The 20,556-nt window shown below is 38.1% G+C and overlaps 1 protein-coding gene across 17 annotated transcripts in view; it reads right to left on the bottom strand.

The window, feature by feature from the left end:
* Window positions 1-20,556, bottom strand: part of Ikzf2 (IKAROS family zinc finger 2) — a 156,145-nt gene that overhangs the window by 15,789 nt on the left and 119,800 nt on the right. For all 17 annotated transcript variants that reach the window (NM_011770.4, XM_006495965.3, XM_017320399.1 and 14 more), the window contains one exon: window positions 1,604-1,741. In NM_011770.4, coding sequence (NP_035900.2) covers window positions 1,604-1,741 — 138 coding nt within the window. The remainder of the gene's footprint in view (window positions 1-1,603; window positions 1,742-20,556) is intronic.

Below are 20,556 nucleotides of genomic sequence, written 5' to 3' on the forward strand. Positions count from 1 at the left end.
TTCATAACAGTAGAAAAATTACAGTAATGAAGTAGCAGCAAAAAAGTTTTTATGGCTGGGGATCACCACGACACAAGTAAGCATGTTAAAGGGTCACAGCAGTAGAAAGGATAAGAACCACTGATTTAAAACAAAGCAATGTTCTGAGTAGGCAGATGCAATGTCCAGAGTTAAACAGTGAAAACCTTAAAGGGAGTGGCCCACTTACTCATTCTTAGTATTAACGCCCTGAAATCAAATAGCAAAAACAGCTGCTTAGGAGACATTTATTATATAACCTATTACATTTAATTCTCATAGTATATCTATGACCAACATATTCAAACACAACACAGTGAGACCATATTTATAAAACCCTAAGGCCCACAGTTGTATAACATACAAGTCCTATGCTGTCCACATTCACCCAGGTAATGAAAGCTTGCAGTACCAAATCCACAGTTCAACATGGATAGGTCTATGAAAATGTTAGCTATCAGTGATAATAATATGAACATATATGATAAATTCACAACAATTAATATAACTAGATTAGATTATCTGACAGAAGCTATTCCTTATGCAAGGACTCAGACTATTTACAATAACAAAAATATTTAAAACTTCAAATTAAAACCACAAAATCACTAACTGCATTATAAGCACACTTACACAGAATACACTTTTATACACTTTTAAAATACATTTAAAATAAACTGAAACATCCCATAAATGATCCCTGACTTATCTATATCTTAGTCAATGAATAATTTATATGTTTAAAGTGATTGAGGCATATTATAACATTTAGTATTGGTTAATCTTTTTTAAATAAAAAAAAACCCCACAAATATACCTATTAAGGCAGGACTTCTGTTTTCATTTGTATCAAATCAATTGGTATAAGGAGTGAGATAAGAAAGACAGCAAGAATTTGAAGAGCTTGAGTTCACTCCTCTTTTTTTTTTTTTTAAGGTTCATTGGCTGAATGAACTTTGTAGGCACTGCCTCACCATCAGGACCACCTTCCACACTGCTGGAGTGTATTGTTAGGATCAAGATGTTTCTCTGACAGCATATGTTTTAGGGGGAAGCTGAAGGGTCAAATCTCGATCTAGGTTGTTTCTTATATATGTCTAAAGCAAAATTATTAATTTCCCAAATAGATCATGGAGCAAAATTTCAGGTTGTATCCCTGATGGTGTGGCTCTGAGAAAATCTATAGTGTTAATACCCTCTGCGCTTTCACAGGAAACTCAGAGACTCACACTGAACTATTTCCATGGAGAAATTCAAGAGATAACTAAGCAGTACTTTCCTGTGGCATTTAATACAGCTTTAACGCTGGCTGTCACTACTGTGTTAATTCAAACACATGCTATCAGAACTGATTTGGGAGTGCCACGGAAACTCAATCATCTTGTTCGCAGTGTGTTCCAAAACAGCTCATGTCAACTGCTGAGGAAGATAATCCCAGACACAGTAAACGCGGTTGAAAACTGTGGGAAACACAGTCAGGTTTTGTCTTCACATAGAAAGGGAGATGGAATGGTCTAACCCACGAGAAGGACTATAGAAAGCAAAAGAGGAGGGAACAAAGGCCACAAACGCGCTTTTTACCCACCATGGTGACTCATGACCTGCCCGGCAGCCTCCATGCTGACATTCTGGAGATAGTTGTGACAGCGTTCCTTGTGTTCCTCCAGTGAGCTGCGCTGCTTGTAGCTTCGGCCACAGTAGTTACACTTGTGAGGTTTACCCACTGTGAAGAGAGTCAAGGTTAGTGTGCTCTGCTCCTCAGCAAATGAACTGCTAGCTTCTGATAGTTTGGAAGAAACATTTATATGCTCTTCAGACAGTCTCTTCCACCTCCACACTCCAATTTGGGCAAAAACCATAAATTGTCTAGCAAAATGAGAAGATAGCAAGAAGGTAGGATGATTCCACCTCCAAGAGTAGGGGAAATACTGAATCAAGTCATGGTCTGACTGTGTTCTCTTTCTTCTCATCCATGGTGACTGACGATCAAGTTTTACATTATGTGATTCTTAACACATTGACATTTATACAACTATGCCAGGTTTCACTCATGAAAAAGACACATCGGGGCTATCCTGCATACATGGAAAGATGTGCGTGTGTATGCGCGTGTGTGCAAGCTTGTGCATACATGAGTTTTAGTAAGAGCTGAGAATTTTTCTGAAGAAAAACTAAAAATGGAACATCTTGAAATGTCACTGTTTAAAAGAAAAAAAAAAGAGATTATTCATAGATACCAAAAAAAAATTCAAAAAGAATCTAAGCATTGAAAATATTATCGATTAAGTAGCGAGAGAGTTTCTCTTTTCTTTGTACTGGATAGTAACTGTTCTCACAGGAAAACTTTGCAACAAGTGTCTTTACTCTTCTGTGCAGACCCTGCCTTTGTGATAGCAAGAATTACTCTCCAAGGTGCTCTGAACTGGATTATTACCAAGAACCACTGAAGCATAGTTAGTTACTATGATCATGTTGTCTTCCACAGCATCTCATACTATGGAAAAGAACTTTTCCTAATAGGCAGGAAGCCATTATTTCCCTACAGCTACTAAAATATACACTGTGATATTTATGGGGAATGACTTCGAGAAACTTGTAGAAGAGGAAGAAAAATAACCTTGTGGGCTCAGAGATGTTTTAGGACAGGATCATCCATATGGCTGTCATGAGCACTTTGATTCTTGGTTTGACAAGGGTCCTGAATAACAGACACCGCTAAGTGGCTGGTGCCAGAGCCCTCAGCTCTGAAGGACAGTTTGAATGAGGCCAGTTAACCTCATTTGACTCCCTGAGGGAACTCTTAGTTTTGCCTGGAGAACAAACAGAAGCCTCATTTTTCATAGTAAGAGCCTCACTGTCTTATACCTTATTCCTTACACACCCAGGTGATGACACTGGTCACGAGAGAAACTGTAGTACTCTGACAAGCAGAAGTGCTCACAATTGCCTAACCTTTGCATGGCTGATTAGAAAAACAACAAAGTCAAGCCTAAACCATGGATTTTACTGTACACATTTATTAAAACAAATCATTAGAAAACATAAATTGAATAAAGTTTCTTTTTTGACAAAAGCGATCTAAGGCAAGGTTTCAAAATACTGGAGAAAAACTTCTACTTTTGAAAACTAGGTACTCATGGTTCTATTTCTGGGAAGTAGCTGTTAACATAGGTGTAGGGCATAATCTACTGCGAGAGTATTAACAGATAAGAAACTATTTTTAGACAAAAATAGTTTAAGCAGTATGTATCTACATGTAAGCATATTGCAAGATGTAGCACTACCTAATGATATTCTCCTTTTCAATTACCATAGAAACGGATGACATTATACTGAATAGGTCTAATCAATTAATACTCGTCACACACTTGACATTGCAAGTATAGTCCACTGTGAAACAGTTCAGTTGCCTCCCACCGTCCCTACTGGTAGTTCTGGTACGCTGGATCATAGGATATCCTATGTGTTTTTCAACATACTTTCTCCAGGTTACTCTAAGCATCCTAAATATAATGCCAACCTAACTGAAATAAGGTTCTATGCTATGTTTCTAGCACCTGAAACCTCCCAATTTACTCTATACAGGTAAAAGAATAAGGAAAGACAAGTATACTTTTGTCTGAGTTTCTTTTCCTGTTGCTGTGATGAAATGTCTAGACACAAGCAACTCAATGGCAGAAAGAGTTTATTTCAGCTCACGGTCCAGCCTGGTTAAAGCCGTGGGAGATCACATGGTCTCCAAATCAGGAAGCAGAAAGCAGTGACCACCAGTGTTCACCATTCTTTCTCCTTTTTATGCATTCAAGGGTCCAAACCCAGGGAGTGATGCTGCAGCATTTTAGCATAGTTCTTCCCACCTCAATGAACGCCATTAATGTATTCCTTTAAGCCATGCTCAGAGGCTGACCTACTGTAGATGACCCCTCAAGATGGGATCACTCCCCATTCGGTCAAGTGGACAATCGACATTAACTGTCACAACTTTTTACTGACGTCAACTCATTTCCTATTTCCCCCCCCCCCCCCGTTTTTGAAGCCTATCTCACATGTTTTAATTCTTCTCCCATTTTATAAAATACTGGTCCTTCCTCTTCATCCAATCCTGTTGTCAGTAACATCAATAGGGATGTAAAAAAATTAACTCTTAGACTTGAGTTTCAGAAGTATAACCTCCTCAATTTCATCACATCTTTATTTCCATTTTATAGCAATTAAACAAATATTGAGTGACATATTGGATTCTGAAGTTCCATACTATAATACTATTCTATTTTCAAGGATAGTTGCTTTGGAAATATTGTACACCTTCTTTCACAGCTCTCATTTATGGAATACATATTTATCAAAAGAAACAGTAGGCACCAATCCAGTGCTGAAACGGACTTGTAGAGTGGAGAACAAATTCTCATGGATCTCATATTTATTATTACAGTTTGGTAAAAACCTAGACTCAAGTTACTAACAATATACTACAGGCTGTGTTGGGTTTTGCAAGGTAAAGGAACAGAGTGCTAGTATAATATATAGAATCTTTAGTATAAGATGGAATGGGAAGATATGTCTGAAGTAGGAACATCTATTACAGGTGGTGGTTGAGTCTCCATTTGGGTATTGAGAGCCAAACTTGGGTCCTCTGGAAGAACAGCAAATGCTCTTAACCACCGAGTCACCTCTCCAGCATGTTTATTTTGTTATTTTTATTAATGATTATTTTTATTTTTACCAGTTATACATGTAAAGAAGAAATATATGTAAAGAAAAACAAATAAATAAAACTAAGAGCTGTTAATGAAATACACTATGCCCTTCCTGTCTGGCCCCTACAGTCTATTCATGACTCCCAAAGAAGTTTTCCAACAAAAGTGATTCGAACTAGAAAGTAATTATATCCTATTTCTAAATAATGTATATATGTTTGTCATTATCCATTAGGGTGAGAGATGATACATTACCTTTTGGTAAGTATTTCACCCCACCTATAAACATCCTCTCAAGCCTCCTTTGATTTCAAATTGCAAGAAAAGTTCAAATTAATAGTGTAAAAATGGAAATGTCCATTATTAATGGTGATATCAATCAAAGTATATTATATGGCTGAAACCAATTCCATTTCAGTTCTTGTACAACTTTTAATTTTTCCTAGTTAACAACTGCATTTAAAACCCCTTTTTGTGGTCTTGTGCCCAGTATTCCCTCTCTCTCCTCACCAGATTTTCCTTCCACACATGATAATAATGATTCTAAACATTCTGATCCCAATCCGTTCTCAGGTCTATGCAGTGTGTCCCTCCCTTCTTGCCTTCTCACAATCAGGCATATTCCCAAATCGCCAGAACCCACGGAGTTTTTAGATTATTATGTAATTATAGGCTTGGCACTGGTCACTTTTTCTGACTGGCCTCCCTGATTTCCTAAATCTAATGTGTTTCTCTCTCTATCTTCAGTATAGGATTTCTGCTCTGGAAATAATTTCCCCTTACATTTTGAAGGCTTTGTTCCACTGAAGTAATAATTTTAGATTCTTTTAAATACTTGATATAAATGTGATTTTATATATAGCCTGCTTACTGCAAAGCTCTTAACATCTATTTGTCTTTGATTTGGGGTATTTCTGAAATATCAATCACATGTCTTTAGAGTTTGGTGCACGCTCTTTAACTCTTAAAATGTATGTGCATCATACATAATATTTATGAAAAGTTCACACATACGTACACAGCATGTAATGTAAATATGTGGTGATATACATGTTATTAAAGAGTCTGTGACTTTTAACAAAAAGAGTCATAACCAGAGAGAGAGAGAGAGGGAGAGAGAGAAAGAGAGAGAACACATTTTGAAAGTAGAGTAGAGATATTTACTGCTTTATTGATGTCACTGATAGAAAATTATATCCATTCTGATGAAGAAAATCAACTGCCCACTTACTGTAGTCTATTTTTAGATTATATTCCATTCTATTATCTCTGTTCATAAATCAGAAAATCGAGATTTACCATGGTCTTTATTTATAAGCTAACTGAAAGAATTCTATAAATGGATTAGTAGCTATTGTCAAACCAACTTGAAAACTGTTGTACTAAATCCTATTTGAATGATATGTTATCTCTTTCTTATATTTCTAGAATCTAGCTCACAAGAACTACTGTAGAGTGTGATGGCTATAGTTTATAACGCATTTTTTAAAGTTGCTCAGAGTGTAGATCTTAAGTGTTCTAACTAGAAATTTTTGAATTTTTACTCAAGAATTGTGTGTTGGATTTTTATTAGAGAAATTTGCATCTATACTCACGAGATTTGCTGCTACCCATTCTTCAGCTTTGGTCATAGCTATGCCTGGCTGGCAGACTGACCTCAGCTTAACTGCATCGGTGCTGTGTAATTGCACTTATTGAACTCACAGATATGGATAACAAATGCTACCATCTTTCTCCTCTGGTAGAGTTGATTTCTCCATATGTTTTCCTTACGTACACTGCTTTTCTTCAAACAATCGTGAACTTCCCAGTGACATCATGTGTAGTTTTTGGTTTGGGAAGGTTTTAAATTCCTCTTTCAATTTCCTAAGTAAACAAAGGTTAGCCAAAGCATCTGGCCTTTCATGAGTGAAGTTTGACAAATTCCTTGAAAAGCAGAATTTTTGTCACTTACCTGAATGCACTGATATAAAACTCTTTATACTACTTCTGTATTTGCTTCCAGTGAATCTATGGCTTAGACAGAAATCGTACTTTCATTCTCTGTGTGGTCGGTCATATATGCATTCCTCTCTTTAGCGTGGCTTGATCTCAGCTCTTTTTTAGAATGCTCCTTTCATAAAATCAGCTTTTGCATTCGTTGGCTTTCTCTCCTTCCTTTCTGTTTTCTACTTACTTATTTTTGTCCTGGTCCTTATTTTCTTTCTTAATATATACTTGGTTTTAACTTGTTGTTTCTATATTGTTTAAGAAGGAAGCAGAATTATATTGTGAATTTTGAATTAGTGGATTTTAGATTGTGTTGCCTTTCTTTAAAATGTTGATATGTTCCCTTATATAGCTACACTGTTTAGAATCAATCTTGACCTTTTGAAGTTTGCTTTTATGGTCTATAGAAGGCCCAGAGCATACTAAAATGGCAGGCTAGACCCTTTCACGATGCTACAGAAAGCAAGATCTTTCCACTTTGGTGAGTGCTTTCTGGTTGTTATTTTCTGAACTTCAGAAAAACTGATCACCAGGCAGCCTAAAGGTCAAGAGGACCACATGCAAATGTAATACCTCTTTCTTTGCAGCCTCCTGCTCTGTTCTCTGCCTCTGTGTTCAGCTCAACTGCCTGGAACTAGTTGGGTTCTCTGGGTGAGAGATTGCATGGAAACTGCCTCCCAAAAGTCAGCTGGAACAATTTATAGTCCTTGACATCTTTGTTTTTTGTTACTCGGGCATCAAAGTCCTACAGTGCCTATTGTTCTATGGAAAAGTCGGTTAATAGACTTTGTGATATTCTAGAGGATTATGATGGGAAGGCAAATATGGCTCCAACATTCAGCATGGTTGGAAGCAAAAGTTGCAGGTTTAAGTGACGAATACTGAGAAGACATGCAAATAAATACCCAGAAGTCAGGCCCATTCTGTACATTTTAGTACCAATGCAGTTCAGGTAATTGGCACAAAGTTTCTCCTAAGTATAATTCTAAGAAGATAAGTTACGACACCAAAGATTCTTAGAGAGAAGCCAATATGGCCAGCATTTATAACTGCTTCAAAAGTTATTACTGCTCTTTCCTTTAACATACGGTCCTTCTAGAAAAAAAATCCTCTAATAACAGACTCACTGACATAACTTGTTAGAGCTGTAAATAAAAATTCTTAACCTAAGGAATAAATAGGAAATTGGGGATTTAGAAAACGAGGTGAAATAAGGTAAAGGAATGAATTGGCCTACAGTTGAAGGGTTTTCCCTGTCCGTCTTGATAAGGAATCAGAACTAATTAGCTGTCCCTGTGGATTAGAACTCCCTTAACCTGATCTGAAAATAAGAACAGGCCAAAAACAAAGCCCCATAAAGGGCTCTGAAGCAGGAATGTCACTGGTAGGTTTATGGGGTGGCATGAAGGCATGCCAAGTGAACCAAGTCTGCTTCACTTATATTTTCTTCAAATAGTTCAGTTTAATAGTTTTTCTAGTGAGTGTATAAAACACATTAGAATCTACTAATACATTGGTAAATTTCTCACTCTTTATACCGATGTAAATATTTCTACACAGATAGAAACACACAAAGAAACACATTTATAATGCAGAAAATACATTTACCATCTCAAAGATGGACACAATCGGGAGAGAGAAGGCATTAATTAGATATTATATTTATGTTCTTTTAGGAAAATTGAATAAATCCACTTATGAATACTTTTAGGAATAGAAGTATTCTTGATAATTGGAATGGAGATGGAAGACAACTTGATAATTACTTGTAGAGTTATAAATTAACCGAAAGGAAGATTATTACTAACAGAGTTCAACTTGTTATACTTTGTTTGGATTAGTAATCTGTTGTATTGTATGGGCATGAACACCTTTAGGTTTCCTGTGCATTGCATGTGTGATTGTGTGTGTGCGTGCACACGTGTGTGCATGCGCCAAGTGTATTTGTTATGACTGTGCATGTGGAGGCCCTAAGGTCAATGCCTGGTGTTTGCCTTTGTGTAAAGTTCAGATGGAGGAGTGGAAAATCTGAACTCAGATTCCCCCGCTTGTGCAGCTAACACTTCACACACGGGTCTATCTCTCTAGTCTCCAAATTTAAGGTTTCACGCCTTTATCACCACACAACACACCAAAAGAAGCTTTTGAAAATTTACACTCACCCTAGTAGTCTATCAGACAAGCCTTTTCCCACACTGACACTGACAGAGTATGTTGTTTCTAAAATAGTATATTTTCCACTAAGGTGCTAAAGGAAGTTGCTCAGGAAGCCCATATAAGAGATTCTGTTACAGAGAAACACAATAATATACCATCCGACAAGAGACAATGTGATCTACTTGCTCAGTATGGCCCATGTTTATCACACTCCATCCATTCATTGACAAGGTTTTTTGGAAGTGTGGCTTCGGGCATTGCTTTAGTATAAAGAGTCCTCTGTACACATCACTATGGAATAGGAATTGCATGGCTGTGGTCCACACAGTTCCTGGGTTTGGGAACTGAGTTGTGCCCACTAAGGCATACAGTCACACTTCTATGTACCAGGACTATTTAATAATGAGATGAAGACCTTGCTTCTTTTCTCATTTTACATGCTATCACAAAATTGGAAATGTTCCTAGGGGCCTGACCATGTAATAACCTGTTAGATAATTATATTAGCCTGAAAGTTACAAAGACAATAGAGACACAAAGCGAACCAAGAAAGCCTCGAAACTTCCATGCTGGACAATAGAAATGGTTTTTCTTTTTAATTTGCATTCATGAACGTGAGCAATAATTAAATAATTCCAGCTATTTGTATGCTATTTAAAAAATTATTTATTCCCTTTACTTACCTATTAACTATGTCTCAGCACTATAGCTTTCTCAACAACTTACTCAGCCTGTGTGTATAACTGCTAGTCACACTTCAATCCATTTGTAATAAATAGCTAACAAACATTTTTTTTTGAGATTTTGGACTTTTATTTTCACATGGTCAGAAACTTGATATCTTTCCCTTCTATAATTTATTTTAACTGACACACTCTTTAAAATATTGCCCGACACAGAATGCTTTAGAAATGCTCACATCTCCCCACCCCCCCAAAACCCTAAATCTGTACAAGTATTGATGACTTTAGACATTTTTGAATACACTGATCAAGAGTCTTAGAAAGGAAACAGGTTTATACCTAAAAAGTGAACTATGTTTTTCTCAGAGAACCCCTGTTATATTAAATCATGACAGTATAGTTAGATGTCAGTCAAAATTTATCATAAATAACTTGCCTCTCTTTATTAGTGTGGTTGTGGACTGGAGAGAAGAATGTTAAGTGTTTAAAGTAGGTATATGAGAGGTATATTTAAATTAGGCTGACTCATGTGTGTGTGTGTGTGTGTGTGTGTGTGTGTGTGTGTGTGTTTAGAGTCCTTATAACCAGAGAGGGGGCAGAGAAAGAACATTTATATAAGCCAATGCTTCTTCCAATTGCTGCAAACACACTTTTGTTAGGTTTTAGGAAAATGTCTAATAATGAACACACCCAGGGCACTCTCAGTGATGTACTTTATTTTTCTGGTGTATGACCTGATGAAGTTTAAGAATTGTGCTTCCTTCATCGCTCCAAAAATGTGTGTTATGTGCATCTTTTATGCATGATGGATATGATGGATAACAAGGCAGACATCGTACCTGCATTATAAACCTAACTCTTATCATGCCAACATTTCCATTGATAATAATGTTAATAACATCATCTTCCAAATTCAGCTGAAAGACTTTCAAAAGACAAAATCAGCAGGGGAAATTACACCTACAAGGGCAGGTGATGCATGAGCTGGGGTTTGAGGCGTAGGTGAACCAATTGCCCAGCATGCACGAGACTCTAGCTCCAATACCCTGTACCACCAAACAAAACCAAATCGCAAACCACAAAAATTGAAGACAGCAATAATACAAAGTAGGAAACAAGCGAAGCAACTCTAAGTGGTGCCTTGAAACTAAACAAATTAGACCTCTGGAAGATAAAGAACATTCCTACGTTTTCCTTTTCTGTCCACTGTAAAGAAGAATTGACATAATCCAATAGAAGTAGACTCATGCAGGATTATTTTCAGAAAAGTCCAGCTTTTTGATATCTACTTTTATATTGCTTTGTTCAAGTGACAATGTCCCCAAGAATCCTTGCACTGAATGCCTAAATTGGGAAGCAAAATGAACTGATCTGCACACTGTAAAGTGCTCGAGGAACTCGGGTATCAGTATTCCTCATTATTATGAAAAATGTCTTATTTTATTGTTTATTTTTGATTTCTCAATGAATCCCCTAAGCAAAAACCAGATACACACATTTAGATATCTCAAATGTTACAGCTGTTTGAAATAGACACACATAAAGTGTCAGACTCTCTTACCATTATTAACCATAAGGAGTTTAGAGGGTGTACATATTTTCGTCATAGCTGTATTATAAATTGCTTCTCTGATTTGTGAAGGTAAGAAAAGGAGCTAGAGAAACTGCGAAGGTATAAAAGGATACAAAACCACAGGAAGGGGCTATAGTGAAATCTAAGAAGGAAGGAGACAGGGGTGATACTTCTCATTATTATACATATGTGAAGCATACATTGAAGGAACAACAATAGAAACCCAATTCGGAACTTTCTAGATTTAACAAATATCATATAAACTTTTCCTTTGATGCAACTTCTATTTTTCTTCATGTGGGCACAGTGTGTGCACATGTCCTCTCAAAACCCAGGACACAACTCACGTGCTGCTCCTTAGGGAACATCTATGTTGTCTTTTAAGACAGGGTCTCCCAGTGGGATGCAGAACTCACTCATCAGGACAGGATGCGTGATGAGCCCCAAGAATACTCCTGCCCATGCTATCACACCTAACTGTTTATATGGGTTCCAGAAATCTTACATTCTATACCAAGTGAGTTGAATCCATGGCCCATGTAATTTCTATTCTTAAACTGTTTTTTTTTTTCTTGTCTCATGCTGAAGTACTATAATAACCGACTTTACAAGAAAGCAATGCACTCGGAAAACATAGATGTCCAAACAGCATTTGTCTGAAAGCAGATAAGTTGATTTCATTTAAGTCATTATATAAAGTATAAAAGTCTGTGTGTGTGTGTGCACACGCGTGTGCACATGCTCACGCTCACACACATTCAAATTCTAGTCTTAAGGCAGACCCTATATGAGTCCTAGGTTAACCATATTGCACTTTACCGGGATATCACTGACTGATGATTTATGCCATGAATAAAATTTTAGTCACTTTCTAAACATTTACATAGTGAAAGTGAACTCTACACTGTGTGTTTATTTGCTTGCTTTTTCTCCCAAGACAGAAATGGCTATAGATGAAGACTATATGTTTGACTACTATGTTCAAGTAAGGAACATAAAGAATGGAGGTTAGTTACAAAAATCAATCAATCAATAAACAGTCCCAAATAATGCCCCGCTATGTTGTTTCATGAGTTGAGACTGGTGTGGAGCCTCTCTACTTCTGCCCGAATCCTGCATGAAGATTTGGTGTTGCTGGGAAGATGTGAAAGCAGACCTAGTTAGGGTTAAGAGTGTCCGTGCCAGCATCCACAGAAGCTTGAGACTGCTAGCAATCCCTGGAACTAGATCAACATCTGCAGAGTTTTCTGAACAATGGCACAGTGATCCATGAGTCCTTCCAGTTTCTCTAGAGCTTATAAGACCAGAGAAAGAATGGGAAGGAAGGGGTCCAAGCTGACATAACAAATGCGTTTACACTAAAGTGAAACAAAATTAGCTCCATGAGATGAAAATGTACCACTAAAGAAACTTCTCATGAATATTGTTTTTCTAGAAATGTACAGGAAGGTTCAAAGTAGCACAACCACTTCTACCTGTAAGACAGGGTTGCATGTGCTGATAAAGTTAGGATTTGTTGTATAAAGAAGTAGGAGGTGAAGTAGATAGTAGTGGTTATTACCATAGGTGGGAAAAGAGGAGTTTGTTTTGGTCAACTTTGACAGATTGTCATAGTAGCTGGGGCGAGCCAAAGTCGCTTTTATCTGGTGGTCACAACCTTCTGTCAGGGAAAAGCAACAGAATAGTATCCCCTCTCCTCTGTGCAGAGGGCAGAGACACTGGGGTGTCATTATCAGGGCTGGATGGGTGGACTCAGGAACTCCACGGTTATGCAAAGTATGTGTGCAACTGATACTGTTGGTGTGATTATCAGTGTGATCCAGTTCTATCAACCACCCCCAGAAAGGAAAGGAGGGGGCGAGGGTGGGGAAAGTTCACACTTGGGAGATGACCTAGAAAATAGGCCAGGTGCTGGCCTAAGATCAGTTTCAAACAGTGCTGTTCATAGGAAACCTGCAGGACAATTAATACTACCTTTAAAACACACTGTCACCATAAATACGAGTTGTACTAGTTGGCATCCTATAATCTAGTGTGATTATCTTATTGACCACTGGATCTGAGCTTTAAAGAATGAAGTCTTTTGGGCTGAAACCGGCTCCGTTGGCAAAGTACTCAGAAGCAATAGGATCTGAGCTCAGATCCCTGGTATCCCTGTAATAAGCCAGGAATGGCAGTGCATGTCTGTAAGCACAATGCTGCGGACTGGTGTGATGGAAGAAACAAGTGAATGCCCTGGACACGCTGCCTAGCCAGTTGATCCTAAGCAGTGACCTCAGGTCCCAGTGCATACGTATATTTACACACACACACACACACACACACACACACACACACACACTCACACACACACACCTACAGAAGAGAGAAAAACAGAATGAGTTGTATTTGACATAGTCAATACACTGTTTCATATGAGGGTTATAATTAGAGCAATTGACATTATATCTTTAGCAATATAGACAAAGGTTGACCTTTCCATGCAAGCCAGATTAATACGTCAGAAATTTTGAGAACTGTAAGTGAAAAAGGCCAAATGTTTTATCCAATTCTCTGAGGGCAAGAAGCCTATACCTTTATAATCCCCATGGATTCCTTTACCAGCCCAATAGAGAGAAAAATGTGCAAATATATTCAAAGGATGTGTAAGCCACAAGATTGAATTCTAGAGGGATCTCTTATAATAAAGGTGTAATTATACAACTTATATAAATGAGATAGTTTTCACTGGGAAATTGGGTTGTAACAATCATTGCACTATTTGCTATTTTTAAATCATTTTATTTAAATCATTGGAAAACACACGGGCATCTGATGATTCTGATTTGTGTGTGTGTGTGTGTGTGTGTGTGTGTGTGTATCACACAGCCCTTAAAATAACAAGGATATGAGTAATCAAGACAGCTCTCTCTTCTTTGAATTTTTTTCAAATGTACAATAGGGAGGAAGATACTTTAACAGATGGGCATTTGTGTGGCACATCTGGTTTGGTTCCCTTTTATAGGACAAAATTGCTTTAAACTGACAATTAGACATAAATAACAAATCTCTTGAGCTAAAAAAAATGTCAAATATTGGGAGGTCATAAAGCATTGTAAAAAAAAAAAAACTCCAACATTTTTAGAGTATTTAGAAATCAATACAGTATTTATTTAGGCTTATTTGCCACAAGTCACGTGATTTTATCAGTGGAAGGGCCTTCCAATTGCTATAGTATGGGTAGGTTATGATGAGGACACAGTAAGGCAAGGTAATTTTACAATGCATTGACTTTAAGAGGTATGTACAAAGAAAACGATATGCTAAACAATGTCAAAGTGAATGTCAATATTTTTCTTAGAATTTAATGAAAAAGTGTTGCTGTAGACATGAGTTGATTTCATTATTAAAATGAGGGTCAAACCCTGAATTAGGATAATGCCTTTGATGATCTGCTTTTTAATTTCTAACATACATATTTGAAACGTAACTCAGTATCTGACCTAATGGTATGTCAAGGCGTATTTTGGGTTATATTTAGATTTTACTAGACAGTAACTAAATTTCCTTGAGCATTAGCAGTCTACTTTGCAAATGTTTTAAGTGATTCTATTGTTTTCGCAATCTCTCTCATAGTAATAAAAATCTAAAACCAGCCTATGGTCAAAGCTAATTTTTAAAATTTATTTTATATAAATGAGTATTTTGCCTACCCTTATTTTATGCACAGCAAGCACTCTCAGTGCTCACAAAGAACAGAAAAGGGCTTTGGATCCCCACATCTGGAGTTGTAGACAGTTGAGAGCCACCATGTGGGTACTGGGCATTGAACCTGGGTCCTCTGCAAGAACAGCCAGTGCTGTTAACCACTGGTCTATCTCTCCAGATCCAATACTAAATCTTTCATATGGCATAAAATATTAATGTTTAATGCATTCTTATAATTTTTTCACTTTATGGAGGGAATTCTTATAATTTTTTTCACTTTATGACTTATAAAATATGCTTTGTAAACACACACACACACATACATACACACACATGCTTATCATTTATTTAAAAACTTTTGCATTTCCCTTTTTATTTTTATTTATTTATGTAGTTATAAATTAAGATAATCTGTATGCCTATGTGTGGATATATATACAAGAATGTTGAAGTATTAACTATAAAATACATATACAATATTAGTTCTTATATTTTGAAAAATAACAGGTGAAAAATAACAGATATTTTTATTTAGTAAGGATTTAACTGCAATACTATTTCCATAACGCACTGGCTGTAATACCTAGAAGGACAAAATGTAGAATCAAGAACATGTCATTTAGTATCTATAAAGAAAAGAGTTACAATAATTTGTAAACTGAAAATCTAAGCACAAAAGGAATTAGTTTTGAAGTAGGAGTACTGGAACATGACTTGATAATAATCCAATAAAAATTATGCTACAATATAATTATACACACACACATACACAGACACATATGTATATACATACATGCATATATGGTATTTACATAAGGATGGCTATATGGTAAATCTCAAAGAGTTCTTGAGAGCAAGAGCTTAAGACAGGGCCAGCATCTTCAATTCTTCTACAACTTCACATAATATAAATCTGGAACATATTTTTCAAAGTGTAACTCAGTTCGCAATGCACTGAAAACTTGTCCTTGATCTTTAGCTAATGGGATACGCATGGCAGTTCTTCTTTGCTCCCTTTTATTTTTAATCTTTCTTTTTCTTTTGCTGAAAAGAAACTATGTGTATGAGTGTTTTGTCTGCATGTACGACTGTGCTCTGTGTACATGCAGTGCGTTCAGAAGCCATTAAGATAGAGTCGATTCCCTGAGACTAGGACTCAGGGATTTGAACTTGGGTCCTCCAGGAGAGCAACAAGTGCCTTTAACCACTGAGCCACCTCGCCAGCCCTTTCCTTCATTCTAGTCATAGCATTTGAATGTCTATGAGTAAATGATCCTTCAGGTCTGGGGAGCAGGGGGCTAGAAAAACAAGGCGGGCAATATGGAAACCTTTATTTAATATTTGCTACATGACCACTTTAAAAGTTCAAATAAACTGGATAAGCTAAAAACCCAACTTTGGAAGACCCGGGAGTGCTCTTTCAGGCTAGGTCATGGGCTGGGCTGGGAAGCTAACACCTCACACTCAGCATCTGGACTAAGAGCAGCCCTGGGAGCCTGAGAAGATGAATGAAGTAACCTGACAGAGTGACATATTTGACATACTGACAGCAACCACATACTTAGGCCCAAATTCCCAACTTACTATCTTACAGGCACCATCCCCTTTCTTTCCTTTGTCATAGGTAGTGACTTAAAAGCATTGTACTGGGCAGTTCCTTACATCATACAAAAGGCACAAACTTTGGAGTCTGGCTGCCTTGATTTAAATTCTCCCTTTGCCTCAGCTTCCTCCCCTGCATGATAGAAATAACAGTAAGATATTCTCTTAGCTAAACACCTATCACTGTCTCTTTAGTTTCTCTGTTGACACAGTGATGAGTAAATGAATGGTACTATCCTTTTAAGAGTTAAATATGGGCACTGGGGAGAAGGTTCAATGGTTAAAGTGCTCACTGTGCAAACATTAGGACCCGAGTCCGTAGAATCCAGAAAGACTGGCACAGTACTGCACATTTATAATCTTAGTGCTCCATCAGTGCGATGCAGACTGACTTCTGAGCCAGCTGGCTGGCCTGGCACATGCAGCTGTAAGGAGCAGAACAGAGACCCTGTCTTGAGCAAGGTCAAAGGTGAGAGTCAGTCCCCGAGGTTCTTCTGACACACACATGCCTGCCATGTCATGGGTCATCAGAGTAACATATCACCCCCCACACACACACACACACCCCAAAAGCTAAGGATGAGTGCACCATAACCTATACATGTCAGCTATACGCCTGTAATTATAATCATATAACCCTTCATATATTCAATTTCCAATCATTACAAAAAGAAAAAAAATTTTATTACAGAGAATTTCAGTACTTGGGAAAGATACAAAAGATGACCCAATAAAAATATTTTTAACAAATTGAATGGTGGGCAAAGATACAGGTTACTGAAAAGTTATCAAACGTTTAACAGAGGTCTGATTGCTCCACAAAGATTTGTAAACTCCTTAAAAAAATTAAAAAAATAAAATTATAGGTGAGGGATTATAGGTGTGGTTTAAGTTAAAGAAACTAAACTTAAGCTCCACCCTGAAAGAAAAGGGCCTGGCTTTCTACCTAAAGACACAACATTAAGTACACACACACACACACACACACACACACACACACACACACACAAAATATTTGTGTTTTAATGCATAGGCTTTTTCATTAAAAGCATTTTCTGCATTACTAGACTTGCTGATATGAATATCACTTCCTGATGTGAGACCAAAGTGTTTTAATTAAATAATCCATTGAGTGCTTAGTATAGGACTGTGGCATGATTGCCCATAAATGCTAGGTATTACTTATAAGTCCTCACTATTGAGCCAGTGCTTAACCTGTGATTATGTTGTACCCTTTAAAACATGTGGACATCATATTGAAAAGTAGATTATATATTCATCATACAAGGCTTTACACACACACACAGTACTACCGACTCTCTATGTATTCCAGACAATTTTTATGTTTCCTTTTTTAAAAATCTTTTTGAAAATTTATTTATTTTATACTCCATATTTTATTCCCCACTTCCAGTCCACCTTCCAACTGCTCCACATCCCACACCTCCTCCCCACTCCCTGCCTCCATGTGGACGCCCCCATCCCCAACCCCACCTCACCTCTAAACTCCCTGGGGCCTTCATTCCCTTCAGGGTTAGGTGCATCATCTCTGAATGAACACAGACCCATAAGTCCTCTACTGTGTGTGTGTATGTGTTGGGAGCCTCATATCAGCTGGTGTATGCTGTCTGTTTGGTGGTCCAGTGTTTGGGAGATCTCGGGGGTCCAGCTTAATTGGTCCTCCTATAGGGTCACCCTTCTCCTCAGCTTCTTTCAGCCTTTCTCTAATTCAACAACAGGGGTCAGTTGCTTCAGTCCATTGGTTGGGTGCAAATATCTGCATCTGACTTTTTCAGCTGCTTGTTGGGTCTTCTGGAGTGCGGTCATGCTAGGTCCCTTTTTGTGAGTGCTCCATAGCTTCAGTAATAGTGTCAGGCCTTAGAGCCTCCCCTTGAGCTGGATCCCACTTTGGGCCTGCCACTGGATAATGCTCACCAGTACTGGGCCTATTGCTACCAACTATTAACTGAAATCGATATAGAAAAGTTTCTAATCTATAACACAGGCAGCAGATCCGTGGCACTAATATCCAATGTGATCATTAAATATGGTAGAACTATGGGCTGTTGTTACCCAGAGAGGAGGGCAGAAGACGTTCTTCCTATGTTCCTATTCAAGGATAATATCCATCAAACCAGAAATGAGATGGGAAGTCACTGTAAAGCACCAGTTCTTAGGTGTTATTTCACCTCTTCGGTTTCCACGGCCCTTTCCTCGGCTTTGCTCGGAGCTGTTTCTGCAGAAAGCTCATTTCTTCTTTTTCAAAAGACTTCCTTGCCCTCACTTTTGGTTACAGTTAGTCAAGTTAAGGCACAAGATATCAGGGGATGGTAAAGAGGCAGATTGTACGTGCGATGTCACAGGTTGGCAGGGGTACTTCCCTCCACTCTGGGTCAGCTACAGTCCTTGCTCCTTTCTTCCCCCATCTCCTTAGTCCCTTACCATGCAGGCTAGTGCAGGTATGGCATCCAGCAATAGTTCTCTCAATGCCTCAGTGTAGCACAAACTGTATTGGTTTCCCTTACATCTAAGCATCCATTGAGTGCTGCATTGTTTTACAGTTAGGATCCTTAGAGCAGAGCAAGAGTTAGGGGTAGAAAAATGACTTACCACTGTACAATCGGTTAAAATAGAAATCGGATCTTCTGTTACTGCTGTGAGCATAGAATGAAGTGTGGCTAGGGCAACACTTGGGAGACTACGACATCTACATGCTAATACATGTATAGTAATGGGTAGAGAGAGGAAATCTTCCCTGTGACAAGGGCATTTTAATGGCTCTAAGGGACACAGAAAATGAAAAGATAAAAGAAAAGCCTTCAATGCTCCAATACACCAAAGGTGGAATCAGAGAGTTTATCTGCTTTAAAGGACCACGGTTTACCTAAACCTAGAGCAAATAAGGCTGAGGGCTACTCCCAAAGTCTGATTTGTAGGTCTCTGGAATTGCACTGCTGTATAAAATGAGTAATACTCAAACTACTAATTCTTGGTCATGGGGCACTGACAGGGAAAAAGCCATGTATCTGTGGGTGAATATAGACGTCTGGGAACCTGACAAAAAATGGAAAGACTGTGAATAGAAAATCATGTCATAGACCTATTAAATTGTGTAGACCAACACATAGTGGGGTCTGTGGACTGAGTGTAACCTTCAATCACACTAAAACACTCAAATCCAATATCATTCACACTAAAGTCTTTGCCATAGCCACTGCCCTTGGGTGTGGAGCCAACTTGATTTCTTTGTAAAACAGCTCTTATCAACAGTTCCACTCAGAAGCAGTGTGCCCTCTCACTGCAGGGACAGCAGACTTTCACAAGCTTACCTTGTTAATTCTCAGAATAAGGAGAGGATGGAGAAATTTTTATCTCCATCGACCATGAGACAAGCTACTAGTGCGCATGACACCTCAGCAGCTGGACTTGGTGACCAGGAAGAAGCAAAGATCCAAGATAAGTCCTAAGATAAGGCTAGAGGACTGTTTGTTGATAAACTCCTCTAGAGCCTAAGGACACTGCACTGGTCCAGTGGGCCAACGGCTATAGAACTTCTATGCCTTGATTTCTGTTACCTGCAGTTTTCTTTTTTCTTTTTCTTTCTTTCTTTCTTTCTTTCTTTCTGTCTTTCTTTCTTTTTTTTTTTTTTTTTTTTTTTTGGTGTTTCGAGACAGGCTGTCCTGGAACTCACTTTGTAGACCAGGCTGGCCTTGAACTCAGAAATCTGCCTGCCTCTGCCTGCTGAGTGCTGGGATTAAGGGCGTGCGCCACCACGCCCGGCTTTGTTACCTGCAGTTTTACAATCCTTGGTGGTTTCTTGATACTGGGAGTGGTAGAAGCAACACATGAATATGCTGCTTTGACAGGTGCTCCAAGAAAGCTAGGCTGCCAGTTTTGAGGGGAACCTGATGCAAAAGGGGGGCTGCAATACACTCTCGCAATGAAAACTCTACAGACTTGGCTTTTTAAGATCTAGCACACAACAATTATTTCCGGAAAAAGTCAGTGGTGAAAGGAGGTGCTCTATGACATCCTTGTCAGGTGAGGTTCAGATTGACAAGTTCTAATGGTTTTATTATCAAGATCTTTGACCAATAGCTATTCTCTATTTAAAAAGCAGCTCTTAATTTGTTAGTAATGCTAATTATGT

Source organism: Mus musculus, chromosome 1, assembly GCF_000001635.26.
Source record: "Mus musculus strain C57BL/6J chromosome 1, GRCm38.p6 C57BL/6J".
Lineage (NCBI taxonomy): Eukaryota > Metazoa > Chordata > Mammalia > Rodentia > Muridae > Mus > Mus musculus.